This window comes from Microcebus murinus, chromosome 2 (genome assembly GCF_040939455.1).
Source record: "Microcebus murinus isolate Inina chromosome 2, M.murinus_Inina_mat1.0, whole genome shotgun sequence".
Lineage (NCBI taxonomy): Eukaryota > Metazoa > Chordata > Mammalia > Primates > Cheirogaleidae > Microcebus > Microcebus murinus.
Genome location: NC_134105.1, coordinates 52,438,419 through 52,457,641, shown reverse-complemented (window position 1 = coordinate 52,457,641; position 19,223 = coordinate 52,438,419). Strand labels below are relative to the sequence as shown.

Here is a 19,223-nt window from a genome sequence, read left to right as displayed (position 1 = left end):
TGATCAACATTTTCCTGGGATTATGGAGATATAAAAAATGTAAGGACAGTATACCTGACTTCAAGAAATTTCCAATAGTCTGAGATATAAAACTAACACACACCACAGAAACATTTATGACTATGATCTAACCAATTTGATATTCTAGGCTTTACTTTCCTCATCTATAAATGGAGGAATTAAATTTGATGGTCTTTAAAGACCTCTTCAGCTTTATGCTATTCATTACAATTACAGAACAATTACATGACAAATCTGAAGCACACAGAAACAGAAATGAGTATGAATCCCAAAGAGACTTTAGTGGTTAAGCTAACAGAATAGAAGGTGCATGATGAGGAAATGTTGAAAATAAATATGGTATGGCAGAAATAGATGCTGATGTTAAAAAGCCAAGCAAAGGAAACTAGAGTTGATTAGCTATCAAAATTATATCTTAGATTTCTGAATATAGCAATGATTCTGTGAAAGAATAATTATTATTATTATCATTATTTCCTAAAGATTAATGACATACAGAATGCTTTGGAAAGGAAAAACAAAACTCAGATAGGCCATCCAGAGCATTCAGGTTAACTGAAGTTATACTGAGTTAATTATTACTTTTTTAAAGAATTACTTGGAAGGTCTAAATATTTTATAGGGAAACTTCAAATTTGCATATGGCTCCCAATTTTTCCAGGTAGTGAATAGAATGAATATGTAAAAGGAACTTTCAAAGGCTGTTTGTAGGCAGAAAAATGGCAAATATGCTTCATTCTAGAGAACACATGGAAAATAACAATTTAAAGGAAAAATAAATAAGTTTCAAGATAGTATACTCTGAACTATGGATTTTTAACCTAAAAAAAATGAGGATGAAAAAGTCACTCAAATTTGTCCCTAAAAGCATTAACTTAATTCTTTATGAAGTCAACTATTAACAGAAACATGTTGTCCTGGAAGCAAGCCAGAAAAAATTTCTTCAAGCTTACAGAAAAATCACAATTTCTCCCCATCTGGAAAGTAATGTCCAGTTGGTCACTGCTTCTTATAGAAGACATAACACAGCTAAATGGGATGAGTCTCAGTAAAAAAATTATGGTTCTTTCAGCTGAAAAACCTTTATAAAAAACCCAGAGGGGATATAAGTGAAGCCTAAAAAACCATGGTATTCCTGCCTAGGGGAAAAAGAAATTATTCACTTCATACCATTGTATCGGTTAACTCTTTAAGCCTTAAAAAAAAGAAGATATGATTACCTTTAACTGTGGCTACTCTACGTATAGAATATTTAACCTTAAGAGGAATCAAGGTTACAGATAAAAGTATCTTCAAAAAGTTTTCAGAAGCTATGGAGAGATTATCACAGAAACTAGAACGTTTGGTGGCACATCCCTACCTAACCTGTTGAGCTTCACATCAGAGAGGACCAACTAAGCCAGCCCACAACACTTCCCTTGGTGATGCTTTCTGAAAGAGAAAACTGGATGAACCATGGGTCTGACCCAGCATGGCAATTCTTATGTTCTTACTGCTGATGACGACAGATTGACTGTAGTTCATGTGTGAACATTATTTCTGAAATGGGTGAAAAAAATGAAAGATGTTACCATTGCTTCTTCCTACAGAATACCTTGAAAACCGTGACTATTTTAAGATATACTCTGCAGACTGGATAGCTACATCTAGTTCTACATCATTATGCTTGAACACTACCAATAAAAAAAATTTAAATTTAAATTTAACTATAAATTTAATAACATTAAGCAATTGGATAAAATTTGGAATACTGTTATATATGAAATTCCACTCTAGCAATCACCAGCTTTGAATAATGGGGGATGATGTTTAAAGTCCACTGTCCCATGTTTCCAGGGGTCAATTATACCCATTTCATTCCATTTTAGATTATTCTGCTTTGGGCTTTAGAGCACTTGATCTCCCAAGGAAGTGACCAGCAGAGACACCTATAAATTAATTGACCAAGAAACAGTCCAGCCAACGAGTTTGAAAAGCACAATCAAACATACATACAAGAACATCTTTCAAAGGCAATTCTTTGGCCAGCCTCTGGTGCACATTGGCCAAATCAAGTCACACCTCTGCATTATTTTTACTCTATAAACATTATAAAATGAATAATCAAACGACAGTATTGTAAAGTTAATTCCATCACAATTCATCAGCATTTTAAAGTAATTCATAAAAGACAAAGTGTTCAATACTCTTTATATTTAAATAACAAATTACGAGTGATGATGATGGTGGTAAAATGTTTTATTCCAAAGCTAGACTGAATGAGGCTAGAGAATATAGTGCATGGGAATTGGATTAGGCGTATCAGATATTTTGCATAAGTATGTCACTAGGAGTAAGCTAGAGTTGCATTACTAATTCTTAAATATTACGTCTGTTAGAGGAAAAAATTCAGGAAAGCTAGGAAAAGGAAAGTCACCATGTAGATGGTCTTTCATCTATAAAACGCTGGTAACAAAAAAGATGCAATTTGACCTGATTTATTATATCCCTATGCATTTTCCTTTTATATCATCTATATTCAAATCTTGTTTTGGTTTCTAGGGTCAAAAGTAGATTGGAAAAGGAAAAAGAAAAATACTAATTCCCTTTCTACTGGGCGTATGGTCCTACAGTTTTAGAAAAGATACACTAAATATACACTAGAAAAGATACACTATTTTCATTCCTATTCTCACTGCTTTCAAAGTGTTATAAGATTGGCTGGGCATGGTGGCTCACGCCTGTAATCCTAGCACTTGGGGATCGCTCAAGATCAGGAGTTTGAAACCAGCCTGAGCAAGAGTGAGACTCCGTCTCTACTAAAAATAGAAAGAAATTAATTGGCAAACTAAAAAATTAGCTGGGCATGATGGCGCATGCCTGTAGTCCCGGCTACTCGGAAGGCTGAGGCAGAAGGATTGCTTGAGCCCAGGAGTTTGAGGTTGCTGTGAGCTAGGCTGATGCCACGGCACTCTAGCCAGGGCAACAGCGTGAGACTCTGTCTCAAAAAAAAAAAGTGTTATAAGATTAAAATTATATGTGCTTATACTGAATAGAACAGAATTCAACAAAAACATGCCTTCACAGCTGTTCTGATCCATTTCCTCTCAGGGGTACCTAATAAAATAAAATACACACTCGAAATCTTACTTTAGTGATGTTTGTTATCTCAAATATCAAACAGTAGTTTATAATACTTTATAAGACATTGAAAAGTCTAAATGCCTTATAAAGATATGTCAATAGATGGTAAATTTAAACTAATGTATATTCTATTATAAAAGCGAGATTCTAAAAGTCATAATTCTCTCAAGAAAAAAATCTAGGAAAGCTTAGCAAAACAATATATAGCTCTGAAGTTAAAAATTAACTCACGTTACACCAGGATGAAGATTATATTTCTTTTTTCCAAATCGTGTTTGTTGAGCAAAGAAATCGTAACGTTCAGATTTTTTCCACATGTAATAGAATGCTACACATTCACCAACTGACCTTGTTCGGACCTATAAGAAACAAACACTTGTTTTTAAGAATCATCCCCTCTTTAATGAAGTTATTTCATGATAAACAGCTGAAGTTTGAAAATAAATTTAGCTAGTCTTTAACTGATATATTAATATAATACCACATATAGAATACAACACTGTAGGAACTGTGTTGAAAGTTATTATTTCTAAATTTCCATTAAGAGACACAATACATTGGCACCAGATCTTCAGGTATTTAGCATCCTGCTTTTTAAAAGGCTACCATCATCCTAATTTACCATAAAAATATACTCCTCTATTGAAAATATCTGGAAGTGGCACTCAGGTTAAAATAAATGTTATAAACAGTTTTAAATACTTTTTACTCATGGAGTACTTAGGTAGTCTACCTTTAAATTTCTTTTTTCAAAAGATTCTCTTAATAGTCCCAACAGTGATCTAGACTCAGTTAATTTACTTTTTATAAAGTCTGACAATATGCCATAGTGAGTTAAAAACTATTATAATAATGCTAATGCTCTGTTTACTAAGTTACTCCTGTGGCTTACTGTAATGTACCTGTTCGTGCAAGTGAATAGCCAGCTTCCTTCATATAATGTTCAATGCCTAGGGGTTAATAAACGATGCTGACAGATATCCCTTTTTTTACTACTTAGGTTGAAGAGCTAATAGGGCTGAGGAATATAAATAAAATACTGAGAGTTTAAAAGGAAAAAGGTATCTGCATGAGTGTTTGGATGCAAGATGATACTGCTTTAACCCGGAAGTTTCCTATCTCCATGTATCCTGTGGTACTGATTGCACCTAAGGACAACTGCTGATGATACCCTACCTTACCAATCATATATTTTTCTTTCTTCTCCTATTTGCACTTTACAACTCTGACCCATGCTGTTAAGACTGATAGCGATCAGGGCTTTCAAAATAAAAAATCATCCTCACAATCTTTTTTCCTTCCTATAAATCTTACTTTTTAGATAGATTCAAGCCACATCAATCATATTTTATGGAAAGCAAAAAAATGAAAAGACATTTTGGGCATGCAAAGTTAAAATTATGAAAAAACCTCAACATAATAAGCTCTCATAATAGAACTTATGATTAAGAACTGAACTTTACTTCCAGGTATAAAAACAAAGTCTTGATGTTTTCACTGGACCATTCATCTCCCTTTTAAAGAATTACTGTCCTCTCTTCATTAGAGCAACTGGTATATTATATATAGGTCAGCTGACTTCTATCCTATAACATGAAAATATCACCATCCCAAATATTTACAAGACATCAAGGTCATATTTTTAATACTTATGTTAAGATTTTTTGGCTTATAGTTTCAAGTCACCTATTAAGTTCTTATTCCTTAACAAAAAAAAAAAAAAAAGAAAGAAAGAAATCCTATTGGTGAGGGTTATTACTGCTGGTAGTTACATCAGCTATCATCCAGGGGTCCCCTTCACAGGTAATGCAACATGGTTTGACTAAGAGTGTTTGAATTCAAGCAGGAATGCTAAACAAACTAATTATGAATGAACTAGTTAATGTAAGAGAAAATTAAGAAAAATTAACACAGGATTTGTAACTATTTTATTTATTGAACATAAACTAAATGATGGTAAGTATGTCTTGAAACATAAACTAGATTATGTTAAATATGTATTGAAACAAATCAACTGGATGTCACCTAATCATGTCCAGAAATAATAAAAGAGAAATGTTGTAAAAGACGATTTACAGTCTCAGACATAAGCCCATATACTTTCAACATAGTCCTGGACAAACTACCATACAATACTTAGAAGTTATCTTTAAGGAAATATGTGAAGCCAAGCTCCTTGTCGCATTTGTATTTACTAAAAATAATGTGATATTTCATAAGCCTAGGAATATATTTCCTACATTTAGATTCTGCTTGTCCTAATCTGTTGTCCACAGGAACAACACATTATTCTATATAATTATGTAAATAATATTAAAAATCTTACCTGATTTCATTTGTAAGAATTAAATCCTAAAACAAATCTGCAAGTAATTATGAAGTTCTCTGGGTATAAATTATATGACTGATATTACCAATGTGGAGTGATAAATGATCATGTTAAATAAAATTGTAAAATTATGACAACTATAATATATAATAAAGCCAACCTACTGAGATAGATGCTTTTGAAAAATCAAATTAAATCCTGATTAAAACTAAATTAAATCTTAAGTATCTGATTTTAGACTACTCAGGGCTTAAGCAAATGCAATAAATATTTTAATTATAATGTCATGTTAAAAGTGCTTTAAAGTTTCAAAAATTATTTTAAAGACCCTCCTTAAAATATCTTGTCAAAGATTGTGGAAAACAGCTATAAATAACTAATGCATTGTTCACACATACCCCACTCGGAAATTCATTAACATACTTGTAAAATGAGTACAATTCTTAAACACTTCCAAAATAATGCACTTAAAACAGTCACCTGGCAAATATATGTTAGAAGTCTAAGTATGCTTATTACAATAATTCATTAAATACCAAAATATAATATTCATTATAAAACTAGAAAATATAGCAAATATTTGTATTTTAATGTATTTTACCATGGACTGCTAAATTTCTTTTTGCAAAAAAGAGACTATATATCATTACTTACTTTATTAGCCTGAATCAAATGAAAATCCTTTCCATAGGCCTTCAGCCCTTGCTCAAAATTTCTGCATTCTTCCTCTGTCCAAACAGATAATTCCTCTGACAAAATGGGGAGAATAAACTGTGAAGCAATATACTCACAAATGTTTCATAAAACAAACAAAACTACAAATAAAAATGTAACTCCCTGGTAAACAGGATTTGGGAAGTGTTTTATTTCTGAACTCTATTACTAATCATTGCAAAAGAAAGTTAAAAAAATTCCTGATTTAATAAAAAATTCGAATCTCTCCAGCCTTAACTTGGGCTACTTTCTTCTTAATTCTTCATGATTCAACTAAATTAGCTACCTTTCAATTCTTTAAGTTTGCTATGTTCTTTACTACATCAGACTTCATGCATGGTGTCTCCTTTGCCTAGATTGTTTCCTGCCTCCTTCATACTTCATCTCCTTTCACTGAGGTAATTCTTTTATATTCCAACAAAAATAACATTTTGTTCTGGAAACCTTCCCTAAAGTTTCACCTTCTCCCTGAACTAGGTTAAGTTCCACTGCAATAGGTTTTAATAGCATCCTCTAATTTTTCTTGGAAGAACGCATCATAACTATCAGTTTCCCTAACAAGGTGCTGAGCACCATGAGGGCAGAGAGGCTGTGTTCATAGTAATGCTTTCAGAACTTACAAGGCCCTCAAATTTTTGTTGAATGAATAAACAAATATCTCTAATTTGTTATTTAATTATATATTAACAATAGTCCTACGTAGTGAAGAGGAGTGGAAACCAGAGTTAGAAAAGAAAAACCTGGATTTTAGTTATGACTTCATTATTGATGAATTATGTTTGATTTAGCCAAGATACTTTAGTTCAGAGACCAGTCTCATCCATTTTAAAGGTAATGTGTATCATATTGCCTAGCTCATAGGGCAATTACCAAAATCAAATAAGAAAATTTACATAAATATGCTTTGAAAGCATAAAGCAGTATGTAATTTTGTATTTTTTCTTAAGTGGTGTTATTTTCCTAAAAATAAGAGACAGCCTTAATACCATTCCCACTGATACCTTTTGTACTACTTGTGTTCTGCAAATATTTACTCAACTCAGAAAGGTTAGTATTATTAAGCTCAGGATATATCTAGATAAATGGAATAGCTTAATTTTTACATTTCTGCCAAATCATGAAAACAAAGACTTAATATTCATGCCTACCTCTAGCTGCTTTTACATTAAATCTTAATCTTCTCAATGCTTCTTCTGTATCAAAATTGCATTTTACCAATTCATATAAAGCCTAGAAAAATAAAAGGTTTCAATGTAACCCAGACTGTGGAGAGTTCAATGCTACAATTTCTTAAGAGAGTAAACATTTTTCCAGAATCCAGTGTTTTTATTCTTTCTGAAGAGCAAATTTTAGTGAATGCAATATATACAACACCAAGGAAAAACAAACATAAATTCAAAAATGATAATTACTGCTAATATAAAAAGTAGGACATGTAAATACTCTAACTTGATGGCCATATTATCCCAAAACTTTAGAAATAAAAATAAATCATTTTATATAAATTCCTACTGTAATTTTTTAATAATAAAAACAATAATTAAAAAGGTAAAAAATATAATGCTGTCATATTACATTCATGGTAGGCACTGATCTTACCATGTACATAACATTATCCCAGATGAGTATTCCAATTTGATATCCAGATTCTCTGGGGTAGTCAGTGGAATTTTTAAAAGCTTAATAAAAAGTATATTTGAGTAAAATGAAACATCAAGATTTTTGTTTCTGGGAGCAAGATGGCCAAATACAAACTTTGAGCAATCATCCTTCCACACAAACACCAAATTCAACAACTTTCCATGCAAGCAAGAAGAATCATCTTCAGAAAAGCTAAAATTCAGGTGAGCAATCATACTATCTGGTTTTAACATTATATCAAGGAAGGAGGCATTGAAGAGGGCAGGAAAGACAGTCTGTTATTGCCTATGCCACCCTCAGAAGTGCTACACCAGCACACCGAATGGAGAGAGAATTTGTGTGCCCGGGGGAGGGACAGTGAATATAAGTGATTGTGGGGCCACCCTGGCATCGTGGAACATAGGACAGAATTCTGCTGGTGCCCATGGAGGGAACATTTAGACCAGTCTGGGCAGAAGGACATCCTTCACCCTGAAACCCAAGTTCTGGCTATCTCTACTAGCAGTTGATAAAAAGTGGCCTGTGGATAAATTGGTAAGGTAGTCAGGCCCCAAAGGCTGCAGACCTTGGGCAATTCCTGTGGCTGTGCTGAATCAGAGCCAATGGAATTAGGGTACATGTGACCCAGTGAGACACCAGTGGTGGTGGCCAAGCCAGTGCCTGTTTAACTTCCCTACCCCACTATAGGCACTGTGGCCCAGGGAGTCTTCTCCCACCTGGGGAAAGGAAAGGGAAGACTTCAGAGGACTTTGCAACTTGGGTACCAGCTCAGCCATAGTAAAATAAAAAACCAAGCAGATCCTGAAGGGCCCAAGTCCAGGCCTTAGTTCCTGGAAGGCATTTCTGGACCCACCATGGGCAAGAAGGAATCATGCTGTCCTAAAGGGAAGGACCCATTCTGGCAGAATTCACCACCTGCTGACTACAAAGCCCTTGGGCTTTGAATAAACATCAGGTAGCAAGGCCACAATTATCACAGTCTTTGGGTGGGACTAGACTGGCTTCAGGTGTGACCTGGCACTAGTGGCTACATGGGAGTGCCCACATCACTTCTTCCCCAACTCCAGCAGCCCAACACAGAGAGTTGAGAGACTGCCTGGTAATCAAAGGAATTATCTTGTATCTTACCCAAGCCCACCAAGGTGGGACCACCAAAAGCCTGCAAAAGTCACAGCATCACTGTGCTTGGCACACCCCCAGTGCTAATACGGTTGTGGTAACCAAAGACTTAGATAATATTCGATTCCCTTTGAATATGTGGAAACCCTTCTCAAGAAGGAAGAGTTCAAAGAAACCCAGTCTGTGAAGATTAAAGTAAATACCTATCCTCCTTGATGCCCAGACAGCAATGAACATCCACAAGCATCAAGAATATGAGGGAAAACATGACCTTACCAAATGAACTAAACAAGGTACCAGTGACCAATCCTGGAGTGATGGAGTTATGTGACTTTTTAGACAAAAAATTCAACATAGTTGTCCTGAAGAAGCTCAATGATCTTCAAGACAACACAAAGAAGCTTATGAGGGAAATTTAACAAAGAAGTTGAAATAATACTAATTTTTAAAAAGCAGAAATTCTGGAGCTTAAGAATCCAACTGATAAACGGAGAAATGCATCAGTCTCTGAACTGCAAAACTGACCAAGCAGAAGGATTAGTGAGCTTGAAGACAGGCTATTTAAAAACACACTGTAAGAAGAGAAAAAAAAGAATGAAGCACACCTGGAAGATCTAGAAAATAGTCTCAAAGGGGCAAATGTAAGAGTTACTGGTCTAATGAGGAAGTAGAAAGACAGGGAGACTGGGGTCAAAAGTTTATTCAAAGAAATAACCGAGAATTTTCCAAACCTAGAGGAAGATATCAATATTCAAGCAAAGGTCACAGAACACCAAGGAGATGTAACCCAAAAAAGACTACCTCAAGTCTTCCTCTGTCAACTGATAAAAAAAAAAAAAAAAAGAACTACCTCAAGGCATTTAAAGAAAAGGTCCTAAGGGAAGCAAAAAAAAAGAAAAAGAAAAAGAAAAAGAAAGAAAAAGAAAAAGAAAACAACATATAAAGGAGCTTCAGTAAGTCTGGCAGCAGACTTCTCAGGGGAAACCTTACAGGCCAGGAGAGACTGGTATGAAATATTCAAAGTGCTAAAGAAAAAAACCCTGAATCCTAAAATATAATATCCTGGCAAAAATATCCTTCAAACATGAAGGAGAAATAAAGACTTTCCCAAACAAATTTTTAAAAACCAAGGGATTTCATCAATACCAGACATGTCATATAAGAAATGCAAAAAGGAGTTCTTCAATCTGAAAGAAAATGACATCAATGAATAAATAATCATCTGAAGGTATACAAAAGTCACCCCAATTACCCTGACTTGATTAATTCACACTGTACGCATGTATCAAAACATCACATGTACCCTATGAAGATATACAAGTATTATGTACCTACAATAACTAAAAAATAAAATTTAAAAAGTTACATTTTCTACTTTTAAAAAAAAGAGTTTTGTTCATCTGACATTTTTAATCTAAAAAAAAAAAAAGAGTTTTGTTTCTTTATTTGAACTGAAATCATATTAACAATCTAGCATGGTAACAACAGGTATCTTATGCCAATTATAATCTCAGATCCCCTACTGATAACATTATGGGAATTTTGGTAGGCAGAATAATAAATGACAGAATTCACATTTATAAATGTATTTGGTTAATTTATTTTGAGAAAATTCTAACAGTTGTTTCTTATTCACATACCTGTTCATTGTCTTTTATGTGAGATCCTTCAGGAATTGCTTCTACACCTTTCTCATCACCTGTTCTTCTAGATGCATCCTTAAGAAACACAATCACTTTATCTTCTGGTAAGTACTCAGGGTCCCACAGGAGCTGATCATCATTTTCATATACTAAATTAATAAAACATAATGTTAAAAGAATTGCCAAAAATTGGTAGAGTTTGTGCTCAAATATATCACTTAACGAATAACTCATATGCAGAGCCAAATGCTGAGAACTGAGAGGTAAAGTGCGGTTACTACTTGCCTGACTTCTTTCTTGGGCAATATTTATAGCCTAGTGAATCAAGCAATCTAAACAGATAGGAGGTACCATTTTATGTTTCCTGCAGATCCAGTCTGATTTAACTTTGAGTTTACCAAATTCTAAGCTCTCTTGGTTTGATTACCACCACTACCTCTTGCTACCTATATGACCATGGGCAAATTACTTCCCTTCTCTCTGTCTCATCTGTGAAACGGGGATAACAATAACTCTACCAAATAGATATAAGGATTTAAAGCACTGTAAAATAGTTCTGGCACATATTAAGGTTCAATGAATGTTAGCTATCATTATTTTTTGAAAGATGTCCAGAAGAATGCTCACCAAATGTTAACACTGCTTATTTCTTGGTGGTGAGATCTAGAGCAATTTCTTTATTCTCCTCTTTATATTTTTCTATGATGCTTGAAAATGTATTATATTGTATATAAATCACTTTCGTAAAAACAAAAGACATTATTTTTTTAAAATGGTCTCATCATAATTTCCACTATAATAAAATTAAAGGCTAAATCTCACCAAAATTTAAAAAGTGAAAGGAAAGGAGGGTGACTTAAGACAAAGCCTGTGGAATTTCACATGATAAGAAGATGAAAACACAGATTTAAATTAAGTAGAAATAGTCACAAGATTAAAAAAAACCCAAAAAAACAAGTGTGGCATCATAGCAGCTAAGGTAAGAAAGTGTTTCAAAGAGTGGTTTCAAAAACTGGTTAAATGCTGTTACATGACCAGGATGAAAATTTTAAAAGGTATGCTGGATTTGCTATCGTAGTGAATGTTGTGAAAACTGTTTCTATGCAGAAATGGAAGCAGAAGCCATACTGGAGAGGACTGAAGAGTAAATGGGAAGTGAAGAAATAAAGTAGAAAACTTCTGAAAAGTTTGATTGTGAGGGTGGAGATAGGGCAGTAGAGAGAGGAAGTAAAGTTTTTATGTTGCTTTTGTTTGCTTGCTTTCAAAGATAGGAGATGAACATTTGAGGAGACGAACATTTAAATGCCAACAGGAAGGAGCCAGCTTGAGAAAGACTTTAAGAGACAAAGGATAACCGATAGTATCAAAGTTGCTTGTATTATGAAAAAGAATTAACAGCTAATTAAGCATCTACTATGTGCCAGGCAATGTATTAAGTGTTTTCACATATATTATCTTGCCCTATCACCCACACACACTTCAAAACCTTTTTTCTACCTTTTCCTGTTTCCCAAAATAGATGTTCTTCTTTCAAGTACAGCTCTAAGGACAACTAGAAATTTTTCCTTAATAAACATCATTACTTTACTAACCTGCTGGTACAATCCTAGTTAAACTATAAATTAATACAATAAAACTACCAGGATAAAGTGAATCTGGATATACTGCTATTGATTTCTGTTCTTGCCTCAGCCTCTGTTCTCCAAAAAGAAGAGACTACAGTTCTTACATTCTTAGAAACCCTGACTCAGGAAGAAAAAGGTGAAGGTAGGCCCCTGAGTCCTAAATGTTTCCTCAGTTACATACCCCCATTTGGGCCTAAGAAACAGCAGAAAATACCTGGAAGATATTTCTGGAACCACTGCCAATATTTAGAAGTCCCAGGTAGCTACAATAGGACAGAGAGATGTCCTTACTTATTTAAGCTGAGTAGACAACCATCACCAGATGGCGCCAAATACAAGTCCGTCTCCTGGAACTGTGGCTAGCTGGACAGATAAGCTGGCCCTGATCATTTCATTAATTTCTAAATAATACTTCATTTTATGGAATTACAGTGTGACTGTAATATTGACCAGAAGGTAAGAATAAGCCACACTGCTTTTACTGGTTCCAGACACACCAATTATTTTCCAGTTAAATTTATGCTCTAAATAAAACGTGTAACTTCTGACTATGATTCCTAGCAATGTTTTTTTTTTTTTTCTTTTTGTTAAAAAAGGTTTCACTATGGTGCCCAGGCTGGAGTGCAGGGGCTAATTCATAGGCATGATCATCACATACTATAGCCTCAAGTGATCCTCCTGCCTCAGCCTCCCGAATAGCTGGGACTATAGGCATGGACTGCCATGCAAGTTTTTGTTGTTTTTTTTTTTTAGATAGTCTCACTCTGTTGCCCCGGCTAGAGTTGCCATGGAGTCAGCCTAGCTCACAGCAACCTCAAACTCCTGGGCTCAAGCAATCTTCTGCCTCAGCCTCCCGAGTAGCTGGGACTACAGGCATGCGCCACCATGCCCAGCTAATTTTTTCGATATATTTTTAGTTTACCAATTAATTTGTTTCTATTTCTAGTAGAGATGGGGTCTCGCTTTTGCTCAGGCTGGTTTTGACCTCCTGAGCTTCAGCGATCCTCACACCTCGGCCTCCCAGAGTGCTAGGATTACAGGTGTGAGCCACCATGCACAGCCCTGCAACAGTTGTTTTTTAATTAAACATTTGCTATGGAAAGACTAAAATACCAAGAGAATCAGAAATTCAGAAGAACTCCACTACTATAATAAAACACACTAAAAAACAAAGGAGAAACAAGATCTATCTATATGATATAAAGAAAAAAAACAATAATGGCAATAGAAAGTTACTTTTTTATTAAGTGACATGAACATGCTAGATTTTGAAAAATCACAATCATTGAAATGTAATGGAATTTTCTGAAACTATTTCATTCTAAATCAATTACCAGCCCTAAATATTATAACTTTTTAAAAAGCAATCACAAATATGTCCCCCTCAAACTACTGAAAGACATAATTTGTATGCAATTATAAATGAGTAAGAGTTCAGAAAGTTCACTAGTATATTAACACATATTAGCTTATATAGTGCTTCTACAGTGTCTTGTGAAAGCATAAATTCTGACTCAGCCAGTGTGAGATCAGGCCCCAGATTCTGCATTTCTCACTAATTCACAGGTGAATCTGATCATGCTGGTCTCTGGACAACAGTTTAAGTAGCAAAGCACTGACATATCTCATTTCCGTTATTTTATTATCCAGAATACAATTTTAAAAATCAAAAGAAATCAAATTAACTTTGTCAAATAAGCAAAATAAGTTAGCAAAATAATTTCACAAAGTCCAGTGTGTGTATATACATGCCTCTGGTGTGTGGGGCGGGGGGATGCAAGCATTTGAGAAGCGAGAGATTATTGTACATTCTAACTTGGGGGGGAAAGTAAAACAGATGTAGGAAGCTAAAGACCACCACCACAAAACTGTAACAAACTTCCACAATCTGGGAAATTAATTCCCAATGAATAAATGTCTCATTTATTAACTGCCAATTTTACCAAAAGAAGTGTTATTACATTTTTAATGCCTAAGTAAAAATTCTATTATGATCTGTAATCAACACTATGATTTAATAATAGTGTTTATAATAGAAATTGCCATGTTCTTAAAAGGTCACCATGTTTAATGACATGGACTTTTAAGTTGTCTAGCTGAGTTTTTTCCTATACACAGATTAAATGAACTGTTTCAACAGTACTATTACCAACTAAGGGTACTGTATTTATTCATTTTTCAGTAAGTTACTGAAGAATTAAAAATAATTTGTCAAATATTCATTAGAAAAAATTTACATGGTCCTTTACTATTCACTATTTACTAATTCCTAACCATCTAAAATTTATGTCAGGCAACCATGAAAACTTGATTAAAAATATGGTTAATTACTCCTTTCCCTTGACATTTTTTTCTTTGTTTTCCTAAATAGCCCATCTAATTCTCAATTTGCCTAGTCCAGGGCTGTCAATCTCAAGATTACTGCCAAGATGATTCTTAGTGGTGGGAGCTGTCCTATGCATTATAGCTTGTTTAACAGCATTCCTTATCTAGTATTATCACAAAACCACAGTGCTTACTTAGTCTAGTACAGGTAAAAAACAATAAAACACACGTAACTTTGAAAAATCATCTTATCAATACAATGCTTTTCATCTGCCCGGCATTTCTTTGGAAATTACACCCTTTCTCACATGGTCTGGGTGGGGCTGATACTACCCCCTGAAGTCCCAGGAATAAATAAATAAGCCAGGACAAGCCAGGGTATTCACTCATCTCTCTCTCTCTCTCTCTGTCTCTGGTCACAGTGATTACTTCTGGCTGGGTATGTAATTCAAGCTGAGTCACAATGGGGACTCTCTCCAGGACTTTTGCTGGAGTTCTGAGGGATGATTAAATTCTCATTTTTGCTGGTTCTCTAGCCAAAAGGACAGTGTAAAGTGTAACTCAAGAGCTCCCAGTAGCCATCTTAGCCTATCTGACAATAAAGGAAAGAGAGACAACAGGGGCAGAGCACCTGATATCCTAAGGGTCCCTGAATACAGAAATATTTGAAGCCAGACTAGCACAGATTTCCAGTAAAGGAATTCAGTAAATTCTATTTTGCTTAAGGTAACTGAATTGGATTTTTATCACCTGGAACCAAGAGAGCACCAACTAATGCTTTCTGAAAATCTCATTAATAAAACCTAAATATTAATACAATGGATACAATTAATCATCTTTTGAATATTAATTCCACTTACTGAGCACTTATTAATACCATGTGCCAGATATCATGCTAAGTGCTATACATGAAAATATCACAGGTAATCTTCACAACAGTTCTGTAAATAAATGCTAGTATTGTTATTTTACAGAGGAAAAGAAAAAGTAACATGTCTAAAGTCAAATGCCTAGATACTGATCCAAGTTTACTGAGTCCATATCAGTTCTGTTAACACCAGTTTGAACTCACCTATTAACTCAGGCACCAAATGTTTACTAAGTGCCTATGTGGCACGGATCAATGTAGCTAGTTATTAAGGATACAAAGATGAATAAACAAATAATTACAATACACTGTGGTGTTGAGTATAAATGATAATTTACATAAATTTAAGAAAACTATTAATAAATGTGTAGCTAAGGAGATTTTGTAAACAAAATAGATAAAGGTTCAAAGGAGCATGCCTGGAATGTTACTATAACTAACAAATCTTATTTATTTCTGATCTGTCAAATGATCACTACAGAAAAAATAATAAAAAACAGATCCCTACAATAAAGATACCATGATATGTTAGTTTTGTGGCACTTTTTATTAAAAAGCCTATGCTCACCAAACTGAAGAAAAATATTCTGTGAAATTTTTTCCATAAGAATCCACTAATCAGCACTACCCCTTTCAGAGTTTTATTTCTAACAGTATGATTTACATAACAGTTTCTTAAGTTTGGTCTGTGTACATATGGGACCCTAAGTGGAGGCGAATTCTGAATATTCTGACATAAAAGTTCGAATTTGTAGAATTACAAATGTTGAGGAAAGACCCTATATTATAGCAACCCCTCTGAAGCAATGATATTGCTAAGTCTAGTCTGACCCTCCTTATACAATCTAACATTCTTAAATTATTAAAATGAGAAAGCTTCATAAATCACACCTTTTCCTTTAAAAAATTATGTTTGTACAACTGCTTTCTAAAATCGCATTAAAATTGAAAACATTAAGCCAGAATTAAAACCATAAAAAATGAGACTGTGATCATTATTCATTCACTGCCGATATTTGATAATACAAACATATTAAAAGCTAAAATATATTAAGAGATAATTAAAACTATCTTTAACCATAATATGAATTTGCTATACAACTGAGATGTTTTTCCACCCATCTACTAAACACAAAAATTTCAAAGATGGGTACTACTATCTTTCATAGCCAAAATTTAAAAGAAATTTAATAAAAAGGAACAAATGTCTAACTTTCAGTTCTTCATCTATTTGCAGAAAGAAAAAACTCAATGAACAGGTGTTAATCATTAAATAACAAATAAGTAGAACATAAAGTTTAAATTTTAACTATAAAAATAAATACAAAAGCCAATGGATCTTTTATTTTTGCACATAATCACAACGTGTTTCCAGAACATATGCACAGAATTTCAATATATAACAAGGTCACTCCATATATTGATACCTTCAGTGTTCCTATATGTTGCAGGAATTACTACCTTGAGAAGTAGAAGCTGTTAAACATTTAAACATGATGTATTAAATAAAATATTTTTGCTATCATAAAAACTTACTGGCCTGTGATGTTCCCTTGAATGTCTCTGACCTGCTGCTGCTTGTCCTGAGAGCAGGTAACATACTTAGCATATACAGTAAATTTTTAGAGAGAATGCTAGAAAGAAATAAGCAAACGACTTCTACAACTCCAAAGGGCTTTGCATATGTAAAGCTGAAATGTGGAGAAGAATATGAAATAAAAGAAATGAAGAAAGATTTCTAGCTTTGAGTCATGTCACACTGCACATGAACTCATTAGAAACATACGACACAGCATTCTTTCTGGAATCCACCCAAGTGAATAATCTGAAAGAGACTCTTAAAAAAATCCTTAAGTACTATGTTACTGGAAGTATGACTTACCTTAGGGACTTTTAGATAAAATAAAGAAAAAAAAAAATCATGTAAACTTTAAGTAAATAAGCTATTTTCCCAAATTATTTGGAAACCACCAATATCAAAGTACTCCATTTTAATAAGTAATATTGAAAGTTTCAGAACTAAATAAGCTTTTTATATCAGTTGTTTACTCTCAAGTTTGTTTTTAAACTTTCCACTGACAAAAAATAATCTACCAAGTTATAAAGATTAGAAAATAGTAAAGTTCAGAGCACATTTGAAAAATAAGGGAAAAAAGAAGTAGATGGTTGGGACATTTTAAGTCATGTAAAAAAGCATTTACTTTTTCTCTTTTTGGCTAGACTTCGAGGGACAAAACTGGAAAAACAGTAAATATACTTCTTACAGAAATAATGCAGACTTCTCTTTCATAAACCAATGTTGCAACAGGGTTACTTTACTTAGTAGGCACTCATCTTCTTACCACATTTTTACATACACAATAGTTCACTTCAAAAGCATAAATTCAACTATATAATTTACTAATAACCCACCTTTTTCATTTTCTTTGTATTTACAAATGCCAACTGGAATCTCTGCTTGAAACATGGAGCCCACCATAATCTCCTATTTTAAAAATAACATAAAACATTAGTAAGATCTAGTAACACAGATTTTATATCCATTTTCTAGCTTTACCATCTTCTTGGTAAACTGCTCCTGGTTTCTCTGTCACAAAATACAGATACAACCAATTAACTACCTCAGAAGTATTGTGACGATGAATGAGTTAATAATAGATAAGGGCTTGGATATGATTGGATGAAAATATTAGTAATAATAGGGAGGTGAAATGCAATGTAGACAAGAAATACAAACTTTACTTCCAAATATAAAGAAAAAGAAATAAAAGGGAATTCTGATAATTAAATTAGTAATAGCAAAACACCTAAAACCAGTCAAATTCAGATATTTTTAGAGTATCGACACTTAAGACAGTGGTCTTAAAATATGCTCCCTGCATCAGCAGCTTTGGTGTCATCTGGGAAATTGTTAGAAATGCAAATGCTCAGGTCCCACCCCAGACCTGCAGAATCAGAAACTCTGGGGATAGGGCTCAGTAATTAGTATTTTAACAAGCTCTCTAGGTGATTCTGACATACACTTAAGTCTAAGAAGAAGAGCTTTAAGGTAAGGGAAATAACAGAAAAGCGTATAAATTAGCTCAGTAGGGGCCAAGCAGATGAAATTGCAAACAAAATAGATAAGTGGCTTAGAATTTGACTTTCTTATTACAGGAAATCTGGAAATCAAATCTATATAGTCAAATCACAGATTAGGCAGAACTTGTTGGTTAGAAAAGCAACTGGAACCCACCACTGAGGAGATTTCACACTGCATATGGACCAAGATTACATGGACTCTCTTTTATTGGTGGCTAAATGTTAAGAACAAATTTACTGGCATATTCAAAATGAAGACCTGGGCATGAAAGGTACAAAATCATGGTCTAAAAACTTAAGATAAGTCTTAGGATTTGAAAAGTTCCTCTCTCTTCCTATTGTTAACCTACTGATGTTAGGATCTCATTTTATCTAGTATAACTTCAAAGACATGTTATATATAATAAAGTTATTGCAATACCTGTATAGGAAAACGAGTCTTGTTCATGATCTACTTTCTAAAAAGAATAGCATATACAACAAATTTTCTCCACTGTTATAGTGGAACTCTCTTTATGTCTTCAACTATAAAAAGAGTCCTCTATTGTCACTCCTTATGCCTCCTTTAACTTTACTCACCTATGCCTACTAAAGACTTATCAATGCTTGCTGGGGCATTTCTAAAAATGTCAATACTTGGATCCATTCCAGGTCAACTAAATTAGAATTTATGGACAAAAGCCCTGGTACTAAATAAAAGTTCTCTAAATCATTCTAACATAAAGCCACCGTTG

General features: G+C 33.8%; 1 protein-coding gene across 11 annotated transcripts in view; it reads right to left on the bottom strand.

The window, feature by feature from the left end:
* Positions 1 to 19,223, bottom strand: part of MIER1 (MIER1 transcriptional regulator) — a 60,678-nt gene that overhangs the window by 5,680 nt on the left and 35,775 nt on the right. For 9 of the 11 annotated variants that reach the window (XM_012767200.2, XM_075999185.1, XM_075999208.1 and 6 more), the window contains 5 exons: positions 17,821 to 17,893; positions 10,588 to 10,739; positions 7,336 to 7,417; positions 6,128 to 6,222; positions 3,376 to 3,503 (listed from right to left, as the gene is read on the bottom strand). In XM_012767200.2, coding sequence (XP_012622654.1) covers positions 3,376 to 3,503; positions 6,128 to 6,222; positions 7,336 to 7,417; positions 10,588 to 10,739; positions 17,821 to 17,893 — 530 coding nt within the window. Of the gene's footprint in view, positions 1 to 1,381; positions 1,561 to 3,375; positions 3,504 to 6,127; positions 6,223 to 7,335; positions 7,418 to 10,587; positions 10,740 to 17,820; positions 17,894 to 19,223 lie in introns of those variants that run through there. The other 2 variants (XM_075999204.1, XM_075999206.1) reach the window with 2 other exon arrangements.